We start from the raw sequence: 13,691 nt of genomic DNA, 5'->3' as shown, positions 1-13,691 counted from the left end.
TCATCGGACTGAGCTTGTTGTCATTGCAGGCAATCTCAACGCTGTGCGCTACAGGGAAGACATCCTCCTCCCTCATGTGGTAACCTTCCTGCAGGCTCATCCTGACATGACCCTCTAGCATGACAATGCCACCAGCCATACTGCTCGTTCTGTGTGTGATTTCCTGCAAGACAGGAATGTCAGTGTTCTGCCATGTCCATGAGGAGGAGATGCACTGCAGTACTTAATGCAGCTGGTGGCCACACCAGATACTGACCTTTACTTTGGATTTTGACCCCCCCCCCCCCCTTTGTTCAGGGACACATTATTCCATTTCTGTTAGTCATATGTCTGTGGAACTTGTTCAGTTTGTCTCAGTTGTTGAATCTTATGTTCATACAAATATTTACACGTTAAGTTTGCTGAAAATAAACGCAGTTGACAGTGAGAAGACGTTTCTTTTTTTGCTGAGTTTATATAGGAAAGAAAAACATTGAAGGAGGAAAACCCAAAACAAGAAGTCGAGACCTGCCTAGAGATTTCCTGTCGAGCAGGTTCTCTTTCTTATGAAGGTAGAAACAACACGAGGAGTACTAACCAGGCCAATGTTTTTTACTGAAACACCCAACAACTACAGCAGTTAATCAGGGACTGAGGAGGATGATATTTATTGTAGGCCTAGGAAAGCTATCGACTTGGAGCTTAGGCTATACTCAGTATGTGAATATTTATACTCAATGATATGTGATATATAGGCTGCTACAGTATATGTTCAAATGACTCACATTGACACGTTGTGTAAGAAGGGAGGGAGCAAAAGAGAGAGAGGGAGAGTAAAAGACAGAATAAGAGAGTAAGAGGGAGAGTAAAAGACAGAATAAGAGAGAGTAAAAGACAGAGTAAGACAGAATAAGAGAGAGAAAAAGACAGAATAAGAGAGAGTAAGAGGGAGAGTAAAAGACAGAATAAGAGGGAGAGTAAAATACAGAATAAGAGAGAGAGTAAGAGGGAGAGTAAAATACAGAATAAGAGAGAGAGTAAGAGGGAGAGTAAAAGACAGAATAAGAGAGAGAGTAAGAGGGAGAGTAAAAGACAGAATAAGAGAGAGTAAGAGGGAGAGTAAAAGACAATAAGAGAGAGAGTAAGAGGGAGAGTAAAAGACAGAATAAGAGAGAGTAAGAGGGAGAGTAAAAGACAGAATAAGAGAGAGTAAGAGGGAGAGTAAAAGACAGAATAAGAGAGAGTAAGAGGGATAGTAAAAGACAGAATAAGAGGGAGAGTAAAAGACAGAATAAGAGAGAGAGTAAGAGGGAGAGTAAAAGACAGAATAAGAGAGAGTAAGAGGGGGAGTAAAAGACAGAATAAGAGAGAGAGTAAGAGGGAGAGTAAAATACAGAATAAGAGAGAGTAAGAGGGAGAGTAAAAGACAGAATAAGAGAGAGTAAGAGGGATAGTAAAAGACAGAATAAGAGGGAGAGTAAAAGACAGAATAAGAGAGAGAGTAAGAGGGAGAGTAAAAGACAGAATAAGAGAGAGTAAGAGGGGGAGTAAAAGACAGAATAAGAGAGAGAGTAAGAGGGAGAGTAAAATACAGAATAAGAGAGAGTAAGAGGGAGAGTAAAAGACAGAATAAGAGAGAGTAAGAGGGGGAGTAAAAGACAGAATAAGAGAGAGAGTAAGAGGGAGAGTAAAAGACAGAATAAGAGAGAGTGAGAGGGAGAGTAAAAGACAGAATAAGAGGGAGAGTAAGAGGGAGAGTAAAAGACAGAATAAGAGAGAGTAAGAGGGGGAGTAAAAAACAGAATAAGAGAGAGAGTAAGAGGGAGAGTAAAAGACAGAATAAGAGAGAGTAAGAGGGAGAGTAAAAGACAGAATAAGAGAGAGTAAGAGGGGGAGTAAAAGACAGAATAAGAGAGAGAGTAAGAGGGAGAGTAAAAGACAGAATAAGAGAGAGAGTAAGAGGGAGAGTAAAAGACAGAATAAGAGAGAGTAAGAGGGAGAGTAAAAGACAGAATAAGAGAGAGTAAGAGGGGGAGTAAAAGACAGAATAAGAGAGAGAGTAAGAGGGAGAGTAAAATACAGAATAAGAGAGAGAGTAAGAGGGAGAGTAAAATACAGAATAAGAGAGAGTAAGAGGGAGAGTAAAAGACAGAATAAGAGAGAGTAAGAGGGAGAGTAAAAGACAGAATAAGAGAGAGTAAGAGGGGGAGTAAAAGACAGAATAAGAGAGAGAGTAAGAGGGAGAGTAAAATACAGAATAAGAGAGAGTAAGAGGGAGAGTAAAAGACAGAATAAGAGAGAGTAAGAGGGATAGTAAAAGACAGAATAAGAGGGAGAGTAAAAGACAGAATAAGAGAGAGAGTAAGAGGGAGAGTAAAAGACAGAATAAGAGAGAGTAAGAGGGGGAGTAAAAGACAGAATAAGAGAGAGAGTAAGAGGGAGAGTAAAATACAGAATAAGAGAGAGTAAGAGGGAGAGTAAAAGACAGAATAAGAGAGAGTAAGAGGGGGAGTAAAAGACAGAATAAGAGAGAGAGTAAGAGGGAGAGTAAAAGACAGAATAAGAGAGAGTAAGAGGGAGAGTAAAAGACAGAATAAGAGGGAGAGTAAAAGACAGAATAAGAGAGAGAGTAAGAGGGAGAGTAAAAGACAGAATAAGAGAGAGTAAGAGGGGGAGTAAAAGACAGAATAAGAGAGAGAGTAAGAGGGAGAGTAAAAGACAGAATAAGAGAGAGAGTAAGAGGGAGAGTAAAAGACAGAATAAGAGAGAGTAAGAGGGAGAGTAAAAGACAGAATAAGAGAGAGTAAGAGGGGGAGTAAAAGACAGAATAAGAGAGAGAGTAAGAGGGAGAGTAAAAGACAGAATAAGAGAGAGTAAGAGGGAGAGTAAAAGACAGAATAAGAGAGAGTAAGGGGGGGAGTAAAATACAGAATAAGAGAGAGAGTAAGAGGGAGAGTAAAAGACAGAATAAGAGAGAGAGTAAGAGGGAGAGTAAAAGACAGAATAAGAGAGAGTAAGAGGGAGAGTAAAAGACAGAATAAGAGAGAGAGTAAGAGGGAGAGTAAAAGACAGAATAAGAGAGAGTAAGAGGGGGAGTAAAAGACAGAATAAGAGAGAGAGTAAGAGGGAGAGTAAAAGACAGAATAAGAGAGAGAGTAAGAGGGAGAGTAAAAGACAGAATAAGAGAGAGTAAGAGGGAGAGTAAAAGACAATAAGAGGGAGAGACAGAAAGAGAATCGTATAATCCAGCCCTGCGTAGTGGACAGGCCGGTCACGCCGTGCGACAACTAATGTTGTCAAAAAACAGTAGTCTTGTTACCCTCAGAAATGTGTGTGTGTGTGTGTGTAGTGTGTTATATCGACAGCGTATGTCTATGTGAGTGCGCGGGCTTATGTGTGTGTGTGTGTGTTAAACAGAGCCAACTTCCTCCCAGTTCACACACACTTCCCCATTGGGCCTTGCTTGATAACAGAGAACAACCATCACGTGGAACAATGCATGTGCTAATTCTTTCTTCTGTTTTTTTTTCTCCACAATGTGCATGTTTTGAATTCCTGAATCCAGCTTCCTCTGTCTGAGAGTATGTGGAAGCCAGGGAGGAAGGAAACATGCCAATGCCTGGGTTGTGTTTATTTTCTTGCTCCCCATCCAATGTATTTAACAACCTCTTCTGGTATCAATTTCCTGGTTTAAAGGTACAGAACTTCGTGTCCAGACTTTAGAGAACATTCATTTCTCTTCAGGGGTTATGGGGAATGAATTATAGTTGGAGAACTGTATGTAGGCTTAATCTGAGATTCAGTCTGAAACTATTCTTGGTTTGCACCATGTTGGACTGTAAGTCGTAGCCTGTTTTGTCCTCTCTGTTTTCAGGGATATAATGGTGTAATTACATTTAATGGAGAGTAAAGGCGTCAGCATTCTTCCATTCAGCTGGCGCATAGCCGTAATCCCTTAAAAGACCGAAAAACGAGAAAAAAAAGTGGCAATAGTACTATTGAGACACTCTATACACTTCTTCAAAATAGTCAGAATGAATCTAAGATAACTCAAGCAATCTGTCATTAACTTTGACGTTTTTGCCAGAAGAGATCTTAGTCACGCAATTTTAATATCTAACTAAGATGTTTGGTGCAGTATTTCGCAATGAAAAAATTTGCATGAAAATGAGTCATCACCTCGTTGAATGACAGAAAATACTTTATTGAAGAATCCCTACTGTTGACCAATCACCGACTAAGGGGCGTAGACTTCAGCTCTGAAATTCCTCTTGCCTCAAGAAGAAACGTTGAGTGGCCAAACAGCCAGAAATAAAATCTCACCGAAGTCCAAAAGGTTGTCATAATATATACGCAAACTCTACTGAGCTGTTTAGGCTGGGACAACTTAGGGGTTATATATATATATATATAGAGAACATGTTTTTTATGTATTTTTTTTTTTAAATATGATGATTTTGCGTTCACGTTACTGTATGAACTAATAGGACCTCCCCACCCAACTGTGGTTGTACTACAGTACACCACCACTACTACTGTTGCTTACTGTCTTGACCAAAATAACAAACATCTCTGTCAGAATCAGTCATACACTCGACCATTTGTGCCTTACATAACATGTATTTTAGCTATTCTCTTCAGTAATGTAACTGTAACTAACAACACTACTCACACAGACATGATCGTATCCACTAAATGAAATGTAAGGGTATTCGGCCTGTTGTGGTTTGTTTGTTTGTTTGTTTGTTTGTTTGTGTTTGTATGTGTGTGTGTGTGTGTGTGTTGAATAATAAACCCTAAGATATAATAAAGACTAATTGGTTGTGTTGTATTGTATTGTACCAGGACTGTTGGCCACAGAGTCAAAGTGGCAGTTGGCCAGCATGAGGTGCTGAGCCCCAGCCTTGGGCTCCAGGCGGACAGCGATGTTGCTGACCCGGTCGTAGTAGGAGGTGAACCCTCCCAGGAAGTCAATGCTGAAGGAGCCTGTGGGTCGCTGGACGTCCACAGTGACAGAGTGGGGTCCTGAGGCGCTGTCGGCCTTGATGTGCTCAATCTGCTCTAGCAGGAAGTTAACCGTTAAGATCTCATTCTCCGGGCTGCCCGTGGGACGGGGACCGACGCTGGTGATACGCTCCAGGTGCTTCCTGGCAGAAAGGGAAAGGCATGCAGGGAGTGAGTCAGCAAATCAGGTGAGACATGTTAAGTAAAGGCCTACTACATCTGCAGTTTCTATCAAGTTTAATTTAAATCATTTTGAAAAAGTTGTTTTAATAAGTATGAACAGTTTCTAGAGTTGTGCTTTGCTTTCAGCAAGCATAGCTAATAACTTCCAAATGTAGGCTAGGCCTAATATTATCATCCCTTTTGACCTGACGTATACTACGTTTTGTTGTGCATAATCCTATTAGAAGAGTTAAAACATTGCGAGGCATCATGGCAATGTTTTAAAATGGGATATGACTTCTGTCATCCCGTACTGTTTGACTAGTCATATCAGTACTGTAAATAGCCTACTGTAGAGCCTGTTTATTCGTTTTCTTAGAGACAAAGCCTTTCCTGTTTCTTTGGTTTGCAAAAATTCTGGCAGCTACAATAAGATCCACACCAATAAAGCTGTAGGTCATTTGACACTCCAAAGGGTCTATGTGGTAGTTTACATTGAGGTAGCCCATGTAGACACTCACCCCCACCCCTTCCCTAGTCTGCTACCAAATCTGTTTGAGCTGTCATGTCAATGCCTATGTTCATTGTCAAGGAGCCAAACAGTTTTGTCACCACAGGAGTTGGCAATACAGCACAAACAGATCTGGGACCAGACTACCACTTCCCTTACGCCACTAAAAACAGGAAGAAGTCCCCATAGACTGTATGGCTGTGGATAGGTCAACTAGACTGTAAAATCCAAATGACTCCAGATGATTCCCTTACCTGTAGCCTATGTCTGACAGGTTTGCCCTCAGATTATGTAGGTGTCACATTATTTGACACTTTCATAAGGCTAATGTACATTGTCCCCACCCCTTCAATTCCCTTCCTCCACTAAAGAGATGAGGAAGTCTACATGGACTGTATGTGTGTGGCTAGGTCTAGGTAGACTGTAGTGTCCTTAATGACTCCAGGTGGTTTCCATTCCTGTATGTTAGCTTTAGGGTTGCCCTCAGATTATATCACCTACTGTATGTGTCCCATCTAACACATTCATCAGGTTTATGTGTCTACATCTCTCTAACTAGTAGTGTCATAAAGCAGGATTTTATCAAATAAGCATCCAACTGCTCTCTGATTAACTGAAAAGCAGCCTTGTATATGTTTATTACGGGAATATAGGAAATAAAATAAGTAGTTCATTTAGAAAATGGTGTTATACTACAATTATTCAAATGTAGAGGATAACTGGTCTATTTGTGTCTGATATTTCTTCACTATTGACAACTATTGTCAGACAGACTATGTCAGCGCCACAAACTGTCAAGAAACAATGGAGAAGGGTGTCTTTATATTTCCCCCGCCACTCCCTTCTATGAACCGACCGTTAGCTACACCCTAGCGACACCTGACATGGGTTACCTACAACGACAACTAGTACCAGTGGCTTGTAGCGTAGCTAGGTGGAACCAACTCTGAGATAACCTTTCCTCTAGTTGTTTATCTCACACATTGGTGTCGTTAACGCCGTACTGCAAACTGGAAGCGATCGCAATGGAAGAAGTAACGTTAGGCTAATATCAGAGATTCTATACATGCAATTTGTTGAGAATATAGCTATCTACAATTCAATTGACAACAGTATCAAGATTTACCTTGCCCTGATAGCATTGAACTCGCCAGTAGACTTTCCAATGACTAGCTGCTGTAATGATAAATGAACGACTGCCCACAGCACCAGAATAAATACAGTCACCAGTGCCACTCCGACGCCTTCGTGTAGCAGGTACAAGCTCACTTCAGGCTTCTTTTTCACTTCACTACAGCCGTTGATTCCACATTGATCCTGAGAGTCATTCTTATTTTCCGATACATTGTTTTGCGTCCCGTATAAGGATTTTATTCTCCTAATAGTGGTGTCCTTCTCCATCTTTGCCACTGGTACACATATATATGAACGTCCAATACACCAGCAACCGTCGCTTCTGGAACACCGGACAGATCACGAAGAGGGACAAACTTCTCTCACTACAAGCAGAGGGGAAAAGGCGAAGCGAGAGAGATAACTGGGGCCAAAATCTGTCATCTCCAGCAGTTGGCGCTTTTTCGCTCGCCTAACGAGTTTTGTATGGAGCTCAATGAGTGTCGAATATGGTTAACAAAACATTTTATAACTTATTTGCTCGAATATAAGTTCCTAATGATTAGGTTGTTATGAGTGCACTGATATAAGTAGGACACGTTACACCCCGGCTACTTTGAGAAAAAACACTGGGTGCGTTTGTAAATTGCCTCCAGTGTGCTCTGGGTCGTTCCTAAATTCAGAGAGTATATACAAGGCTACCCATAAACCCTAGCGGTCAAATAGGGAAATGGTTCCAATCGTTTTTCCACCATTTCTTTTTTCCATAGGGAATAAGAAACACTTTAAAAAGGATTGTGTTTTGTGTAGGCTTACCCTGGCGTGAATTTTTGATAACCGCCTAAATCTCTCTTGGACAAGGTGAATTGTATCAATATATCATCTGTATTTACTCTCAGATTTGAAAATGTAAATTAGTATCAATGTAGACATCCTGCAAGACTACAAATCCCTGCAAGCTCCTGCAGGTCATCTCTAGCTGACACCTTTGCTAACAGGTATTGTGTCAATTTAGAACTTGCACAAGACAGTTCACAGAATTTTAAATGTATTTATTTATTACGAAATTTAGCTAACATTAGATAGTTAATCCAGAGATTCTTACCGATTCGGCAGTCTAGTCCAGATCACCATGAATGGCATTTATAATTCTTTATGATAGCCACATTAGCAGCTAATTAGCATTTCATATTGGGGGGTTAAATACAGGTGAATATATAAGTCACCTTGTCCTAGAGAGATTTACACAATTATCAAAACATCACGCCAGGGTAAGCCAACACAAAAAAACAGCACTTATTTTAAGATTCTAAAATTCACTATGGGAAAAATGAATGATAGAAAAACGATTGGAACCATTTCCTTCTTTGACTGCTAGGTTTTATGGGTAGTATGACTCATACTGTGGTACTCTATACACTCGTATCCACCGTGGACCGGTTCGCATATAAAACATTGTCCATTCAGTCTGCAAAGGCGTCGATTTCCTCCTTAACTTGTTAACAAACAGATTACTGACCATTTCGAATCCCACCATACCTTCTCCGCTATGCAATCTGGTTTCAGAGCTGGTCATGGGTGCACCTCAGCCACGCTCAAGGTTCTAAACGACATCATATCCGCCATCGATAAGAGACATTACTGTGCAGCCGTCTTCATTGACCTGGCCAAGGCTTTCGACTCTGTCAATCACAACATTCTTATTGGCAGACTCGACAGCCTTGGTTTCTCAAATGATTGCCTCGCCTGGTTTACCAACTACTTCTCTGATAGAGTTCAGTGTGTCAAATCGGAGGGCCTGTTGTCTGGACCTCTGACAGTCTCTATGGGTGTGCCACAGGGTTCAATTCTCGGGCCGACTCTCTTTTCTGTATACATCAATGATGTTGTTCTTGCTGCTGGTGATTCTCTGATCCACCTCTACGCAGACGACACCATTCTGTATACACCTGCTCGCCCGTCCAGCATCACTACTCTGGATGGCTCTGACTTAGAATACGTGGACAACTACAAATACCTGGGTGTCTGGTTAGACTGTAAACTCTCCTTCCAGACTCACATTAAGCATCTCCAATCCAAAATTAAATCTAGAATCGGCTTTCTATATCACAACAAAGCATCCTTCACTCATGCTGCCAAACATACCCTCATAAAACTGACCATCCTACCAATCCTCGACTTCGGTGATGTCATCTATAAAATAGCCTCCAACACTCTACTCAACAAACTGGATGCAGTCTATCACAGTGCCATCCGTTTTGTCACCAAAGCCCCATACACTACCCACCATTGCGACCTGTACGCTCTCGTTGGTTGGCCCTCGCTTCATACTCGTCGCCAAACCCACTGGCTACAGGTTATCAACAAGTCTCTGCTAGGTAAAGCCCCGCCTTATCTCAGCTCACTGGTCACCATAGCAGCACCCACTCGTTGCATGCGCACCAGCAGGTATATCTCACTCGTCACCCCCAAAGCCAATTCCTCCTTTGGTCATCTTTCCTTCCAGTTCTCTGCTGACCATGACTGGAATGAATTGCAAAAATCTCTGAAGCTGGAGACTCACATCTCCCTCACTAGCTTTAAGCACCAGCCCTTCAGAGCAGTTTACAGATCACTGAATCTGTACTTAGCCTATCTGTAAACAGCCCATCTATCTGCCTACCTCATCCCCATACTGGTATTTATTTATTTTGCTCCTTTGCACCCCAGTATCTCTACCTGCACATTCATCTTCTGCCGATCTACCATTCCAGTGTTTAATTGCTATATTGTAATTACTTCGCCACCATGGCCTATTTATTTCCTTAACTTACCGCATTTGCACTCACTGTATATATACTTTTTGTTTTCTTTTGTTCTACTGTATTATTGACTGAATGTTTTGTTTATTCCATGTGTTGTATGTGTCGAATTACTACGCTTTATCTTGGCCAGGTCGCAGTTGCAAATGAGAACTTGTTCTCAACTAGCCTACCTGGTTAAATAAAGGTGAAATAAATAAATAAAAGAATGACAAAGCAATCAGGAGACAACAACACATGGAGGAGAAAACCTACTTTGTGTTAAATATGGATATATTTTTGTGCTCTCTCTTTTATTTATAAAGCATATTTTGGTAATAATCCAAATATCTAGTACTATGAAATGATTATGATATTGACCAATAAAATATAACATTAATTTCCAGAAATACAATATTATCATTGGGCTGACCAGGACATGGTGAGTGTACAGGCTAATGTTCAAGATAGGCTATCAGTTGTGTGTAATGAACGTTAGCATATTACATAAAGTTATTATTATGAACTGAAGTGAATGTACTCTAAAATAATTATATGAAATATCAGCATCCTTCATATTTTCCTACTTGAACAGGTGTTTATCAAGTTTCCGTTATTAATATGAATAATGAGGTCTCCTGAGTCACAGTCAGACAGAAAGAATTAGCAGACAAAGCTTCACGAGTCCATAATAGTTAGATGTGTTCTGGCTCTAGGGCTGGGAGGTTAGTAGTTACAATTGTGTTCTACAGAGGTTTCACGCTAATTAGTCCAGTTCAATGGCTTTAAGCATGAGCGGTTGAACTCGTGACGGTCATAAGAATTATTTTCCTCCCCTCATAGTTCTAACCCTTTCTCAAGTCAGAGATTTAAGTTTTTAAAAAGTGAGACTGAGAACTTTGGGAAACAGTGTTGCGAAGCAATTTAGAAGGATCGGACCCTTTCACAATCTACGTAACTATCCACTTTAGGTAAGACGATGTTTATTTATTTTTTAATTTTTTAAAATGCAGACCAAACACTGACAGCCTTGATGCACAGGTCCTTCAGTTATTCTATTCAACTATATAATTTTTTTTTTAATTGACATTTTCTAAATGATCAATTGTCTCTGGAATTACAGAGCCTATCGCATATATTATGCTTGATGGACTAAGATATTGATCACAATTCAAATCAATATAGTTGTATTAATTGCATTGCTACAAAAAAAAGAACACTACAGTGTATATAAACATACAGTATATGCATAGGCCTACAGAAATCACATAAATGATCTCATCTGATGTGGTAAAAATTGCTTTGAAATGGAGTGTGAAATACATGTGCACATTTCAGGGACAAATACTGAATCTACCAGTCTCAAAGTATACCAATGGTTCACATTATGTAATTGATATTGCTATTAACATGTAATAACCATATCCTATAGTTTATAGCCCAACGGTATTCCTCAGGTGTAGTCACTGGATGGTTCAAAGAGATGCCTCGCGGTGACTTCAATGTTTATTTTGCAAGCAGAGGAGGACCCCATGTCAGGACCGAAGAGTTAGTGGATTTTTTTATTTTTACGATGGCAATATGACTATTGACTCTATTTAAGGGCAGGCCTGATAGAAATTCTGAACTTTATTAGATTTTTTAAAGCTTTTGTTTTTTTGTTATGCTGCATCTCAATCTTAATTGATCATTTGGTGAAGAAAGTATTAATAATTTAGTGTTTTCTTCTCTTTTTGTGCCACAGGGCAGCAGGCATAGCTCTGTTGGTCTTCATACTTGCAGCCCTTCTCATCCTCGGATGCTGGTATTTTAGGAGGAGATGTGGGTACAAAATGATTAGGGTAAGATTAGTCCAGCACTTGCATGGCCAAGGGTGCATATTTCAATAGTCTTAATAAATGGCTTCCTCTCTACTTCCCTTAATCTGTGGTGATCTGAAGAGAATAGGCTTAGGCTTTCACCCGGACAGTTATTTCCAATGATTCTATGTCTATGATTCTCAGTTAAGATAAAGGAGGATACAAAGAGGGATAGCTGCATTGATGTACATCAACTTGGCAATGGGTTTAGGGGAGGTCGCACCACACTGGTTCCTTTAGATCTGAAAACTCAGAAGAAGAAAAGTGTATGTATGGGTTGCTTTCCCAGTGAACATAAGTAAAAATATGTTTTTTTTTAAATGTCTTTTCAACCATAAAGACAATGTTTTCATGTGTTTTGCTCATAGGTTTTCGACGGGGCTTATACCTCCTGTTCCCCTGTTGTTTTCTTTTCCTCTCGTGTTATTCTCCCCACAGAGCCCAAGATCAGGGTCCCTGCCAGGATTCAGTGGAGGACAGTTCAACGAGGGAGGAGCCACAGCAGAAAACAAGATGGGCCTCAGTGACCTCCTACCTTTGGTAAAACACTGGATGTACTGGGGGGGGAGTAACGGTGGTCAGGGCCCGCCTTAATAAAGCATCTCAGAGTAGGACTGCGGCTCTAGGATCAGTTTTTGCCTAGTAGATCATACTGAATAAGATTACATGGACAGAGGGGCCCTGATCCTAGATCAGCACTCCTCTAAGGCACTTTATGAATATGGGCCCAGAGCTCTCTTTTTTCAGAGTATTTGACAAGTTCTATTGAATGAAGGTGTTTTTGTGATGTTTAAATCTCTATACAAACTTAAGAGAAGTGAGGAGAGAATTTGTTTATGCCAAAGTAGTGGTGGAACCGATCCCATGATGCAGACATGGGCAGTTATACGCTGGAAGGCAATGGTGTGACCAACCCCAGGCCATAATCGTTCTCTTGTCATAGGATACTGCATTCCTCTGACTATACAGACAACAACACAACCATGAAGGAAGGACCTATTGTTCAACTCTCCATTACTCTTCTGAGAAGGAAAGGGCAACAAAGCTAAAAGTCACGTGAGCTGCCTGATGCAATATGACTGGTGGCGGTTGTCTGAGATTATGTCACCGGACCAGTCAGGAGGGGATTATGATCTGGAATTCATAGGGGTGTTAGGAAGAGGAGGTTTGGATCAGAGTGGTGGGAGAGGGGTGGTGTGTGTGATATTCTACTGGAAAAGGTTAACCTTTCTTTGTTCAGAGGAAAATATTTTGACTTGAGGGCTTTTTCCACGACTCAGACGAACCAAGCTGGACTGAGCTGTCCGATGCATCCATCATAGTTGCTGAAATCATTCCGAAAAGGACGATGTGAAAAGAAAATATTCAGAGACTGCAGTTGAAAACTAGCCAACTGGCTAAAACTGTCATTTTTACAGTAATGTTGACTACTGTGCACTGTACCTGTAAAACTAAATGTCATAACGTAAGCGAGCTCCGTTTGGTTAGGCCCGGCGCAATAGTGTGAAAATGGAAATAGTATTTCAATCATCAAAGAGTGGCTTATCCTGCTTGTTTTCTAAATGGTGTGTGTTTGACTTGATGTGTTTCAGGTTCCCAATGCCCCTCCTGCATATGAGACGATAACATCAGGACCCCTACCTCCTCCCTACTCCCCCTAATAACAGTCCTCTGTGGATAACCAAAAAGATGAAAACTATGAACTTAATGTGCTGTCTTATTTAAATTCTATATCAATGACGAAAAATCTTTTGATGAAAATACTATTAGCAGTCTATATTTACAATTACACAATTTACCATATTTTACTCTTGTTTTTTTTACTATCTTGTATTTTTTTTTATGTGTATTTCTCCAAAACTTGTTTTGTGTGTTATGTGTTCCTCAAGGTTATATTTCTGAAGGTTGCTCAGCAAACAAGACCCTTCTATCAATACTTGAATAACAGTATATTAATCGATTACAACAAAGTCGTACTTAGGAAATTGCTTGTTCATTTAAGAAAAAAAAAAAGTATATCTGCAATTGAGAATCCATAGTAATTTAAAGACAATAACTTGGGCTTGATCGTTGTTATTTCAACATGTACTTATGAAGGGATTTGAAAAGGATGGAATGGTTATCCCCTAGAAAATCCTGCAGACACATTTCAATAAAAATATCAAGTTTACCAAGGGTCTAATTCAAATTAACACCACAAAACCCTCTCTGTAGGACAGTTACACCAGTTATTTCCAAGCAGAAATGTCCACAGTTATGCAATGAAAATGTACCAACTAAATA

General features: G+C 40.2%; 2 protein-coding genes across 4 annotated transcripts in view; one reads left to right on the top strand and one right to left on the bottom strand.

The window, feature by feature from the left end:
• LOC139422724 (endoplasmic reticulum metallopeptidase 1-like) overlaps positions 1 to 7,148 on the bottom strand; it is a 48,357-nt gene extending 41,209 nt beyond the window's left edge. For both annotated transcript variants that reach the window (XR_011635752.1, XM_071174031.1), the window contains exons 1-2: positions 6,783 to 7,148; positions 4,822 to 5,126 (exon numbers count right to left, since the gene is read on the bottom strand). Coding sequence is in view for 1 of the 2 variants with exons in the window: in XM_071174031.1 (XP_071030132.1) it covers positions 4,822 to 5,126; positions 6,783 to 7,057 (580 nt within the window). In the remaining variant the exon portion in view is untranslated. The remainder of the gene's footprint in view (positions 1 to 4,821; positions 5,127 to 6,782) is intronic.
• Positions 7,149 to 10,101: 2,953 nt separating this feature from the next.
• Positions 10,102 to 13,578, top strand: LOC139421865 (melanoma antigen recognized by T-cells 1-like). Of its 2 annotated transcripts, none has more exons than XM_071172996.1 (5): positions 10,102 to 10,520; positions 11,007 to 11,097; positions 11,294 to 11,390; positions 11,847 to 11,948; positions 13,001 to 13,578. In XM_071172996.1, the coding sequence occupies exons 2-5, from the start codon at positions 11,033 to 11,035 to the stop codon at positions 13,067 to 13,069; spliced, it is 333 nt and encodes a 110-aa protein (XP_071029097.1). In that variant the 5' UTR covers positions 10,102 to 10,520; positions 11,007 to 11,032; the 3' UTR covers positions 13,070 to 13,578. The 2 variants fall into 2 exon arrangements, with proteins under 2 accessions (XP_071029097.1, XP_071029096.1); XM_071172995.1 differs by having other exon boundaries at positions 10,982 to 11,097.
• The last annotated feature ends 113 nt before the right edge of the window (positions 13,579 to 13,691 follow it).

This window comes from Oncorhynchus clarkii, chromosome 12, assembly GCF_045791955.1.
Source record: "Oncorhynchus clarkii lewisi isolate Uvic-CL-2024 chromosome 12, UVic_Ocla_1.0, whole genome shotgun sequence".
Taxonomy (NCBI): Eukaryota; Metazoa; Chordata; class Actinopteri; order Salmoniformes; family Salmonidae; genus Oncorhynchus; species Oncorhynchus clarkii.
This window is presented reverse-complemented; position numbering and strand designations above follow the sequence as displayed.

Excerpts from the sequence above, each read along its gene's own strand:
- LOC139421865 (XM_071172996.1), top strand. The coding sequence starts at position 11,033 with ATGCCTCGCGGTGACTTCAATGTTTATTTTGCAAGCAGAGGAGGACCC. Across the intron at positions 11,098-11,293 it reads CCCCATGTCAGGACCGAAGA|GGCAGCAGGCATAGCTCTGT; the intron begins GTTAGTGGATTT and ends TTTGTGCCACAG. Across the intron at positions 11,949-13,000 it reads TCAGTGACCTCCTACCTTTG|GTTCCCAATGCCCCTCCTGC; the intron begins GTAAAACACTGG and ends GATGTGTTTCAG.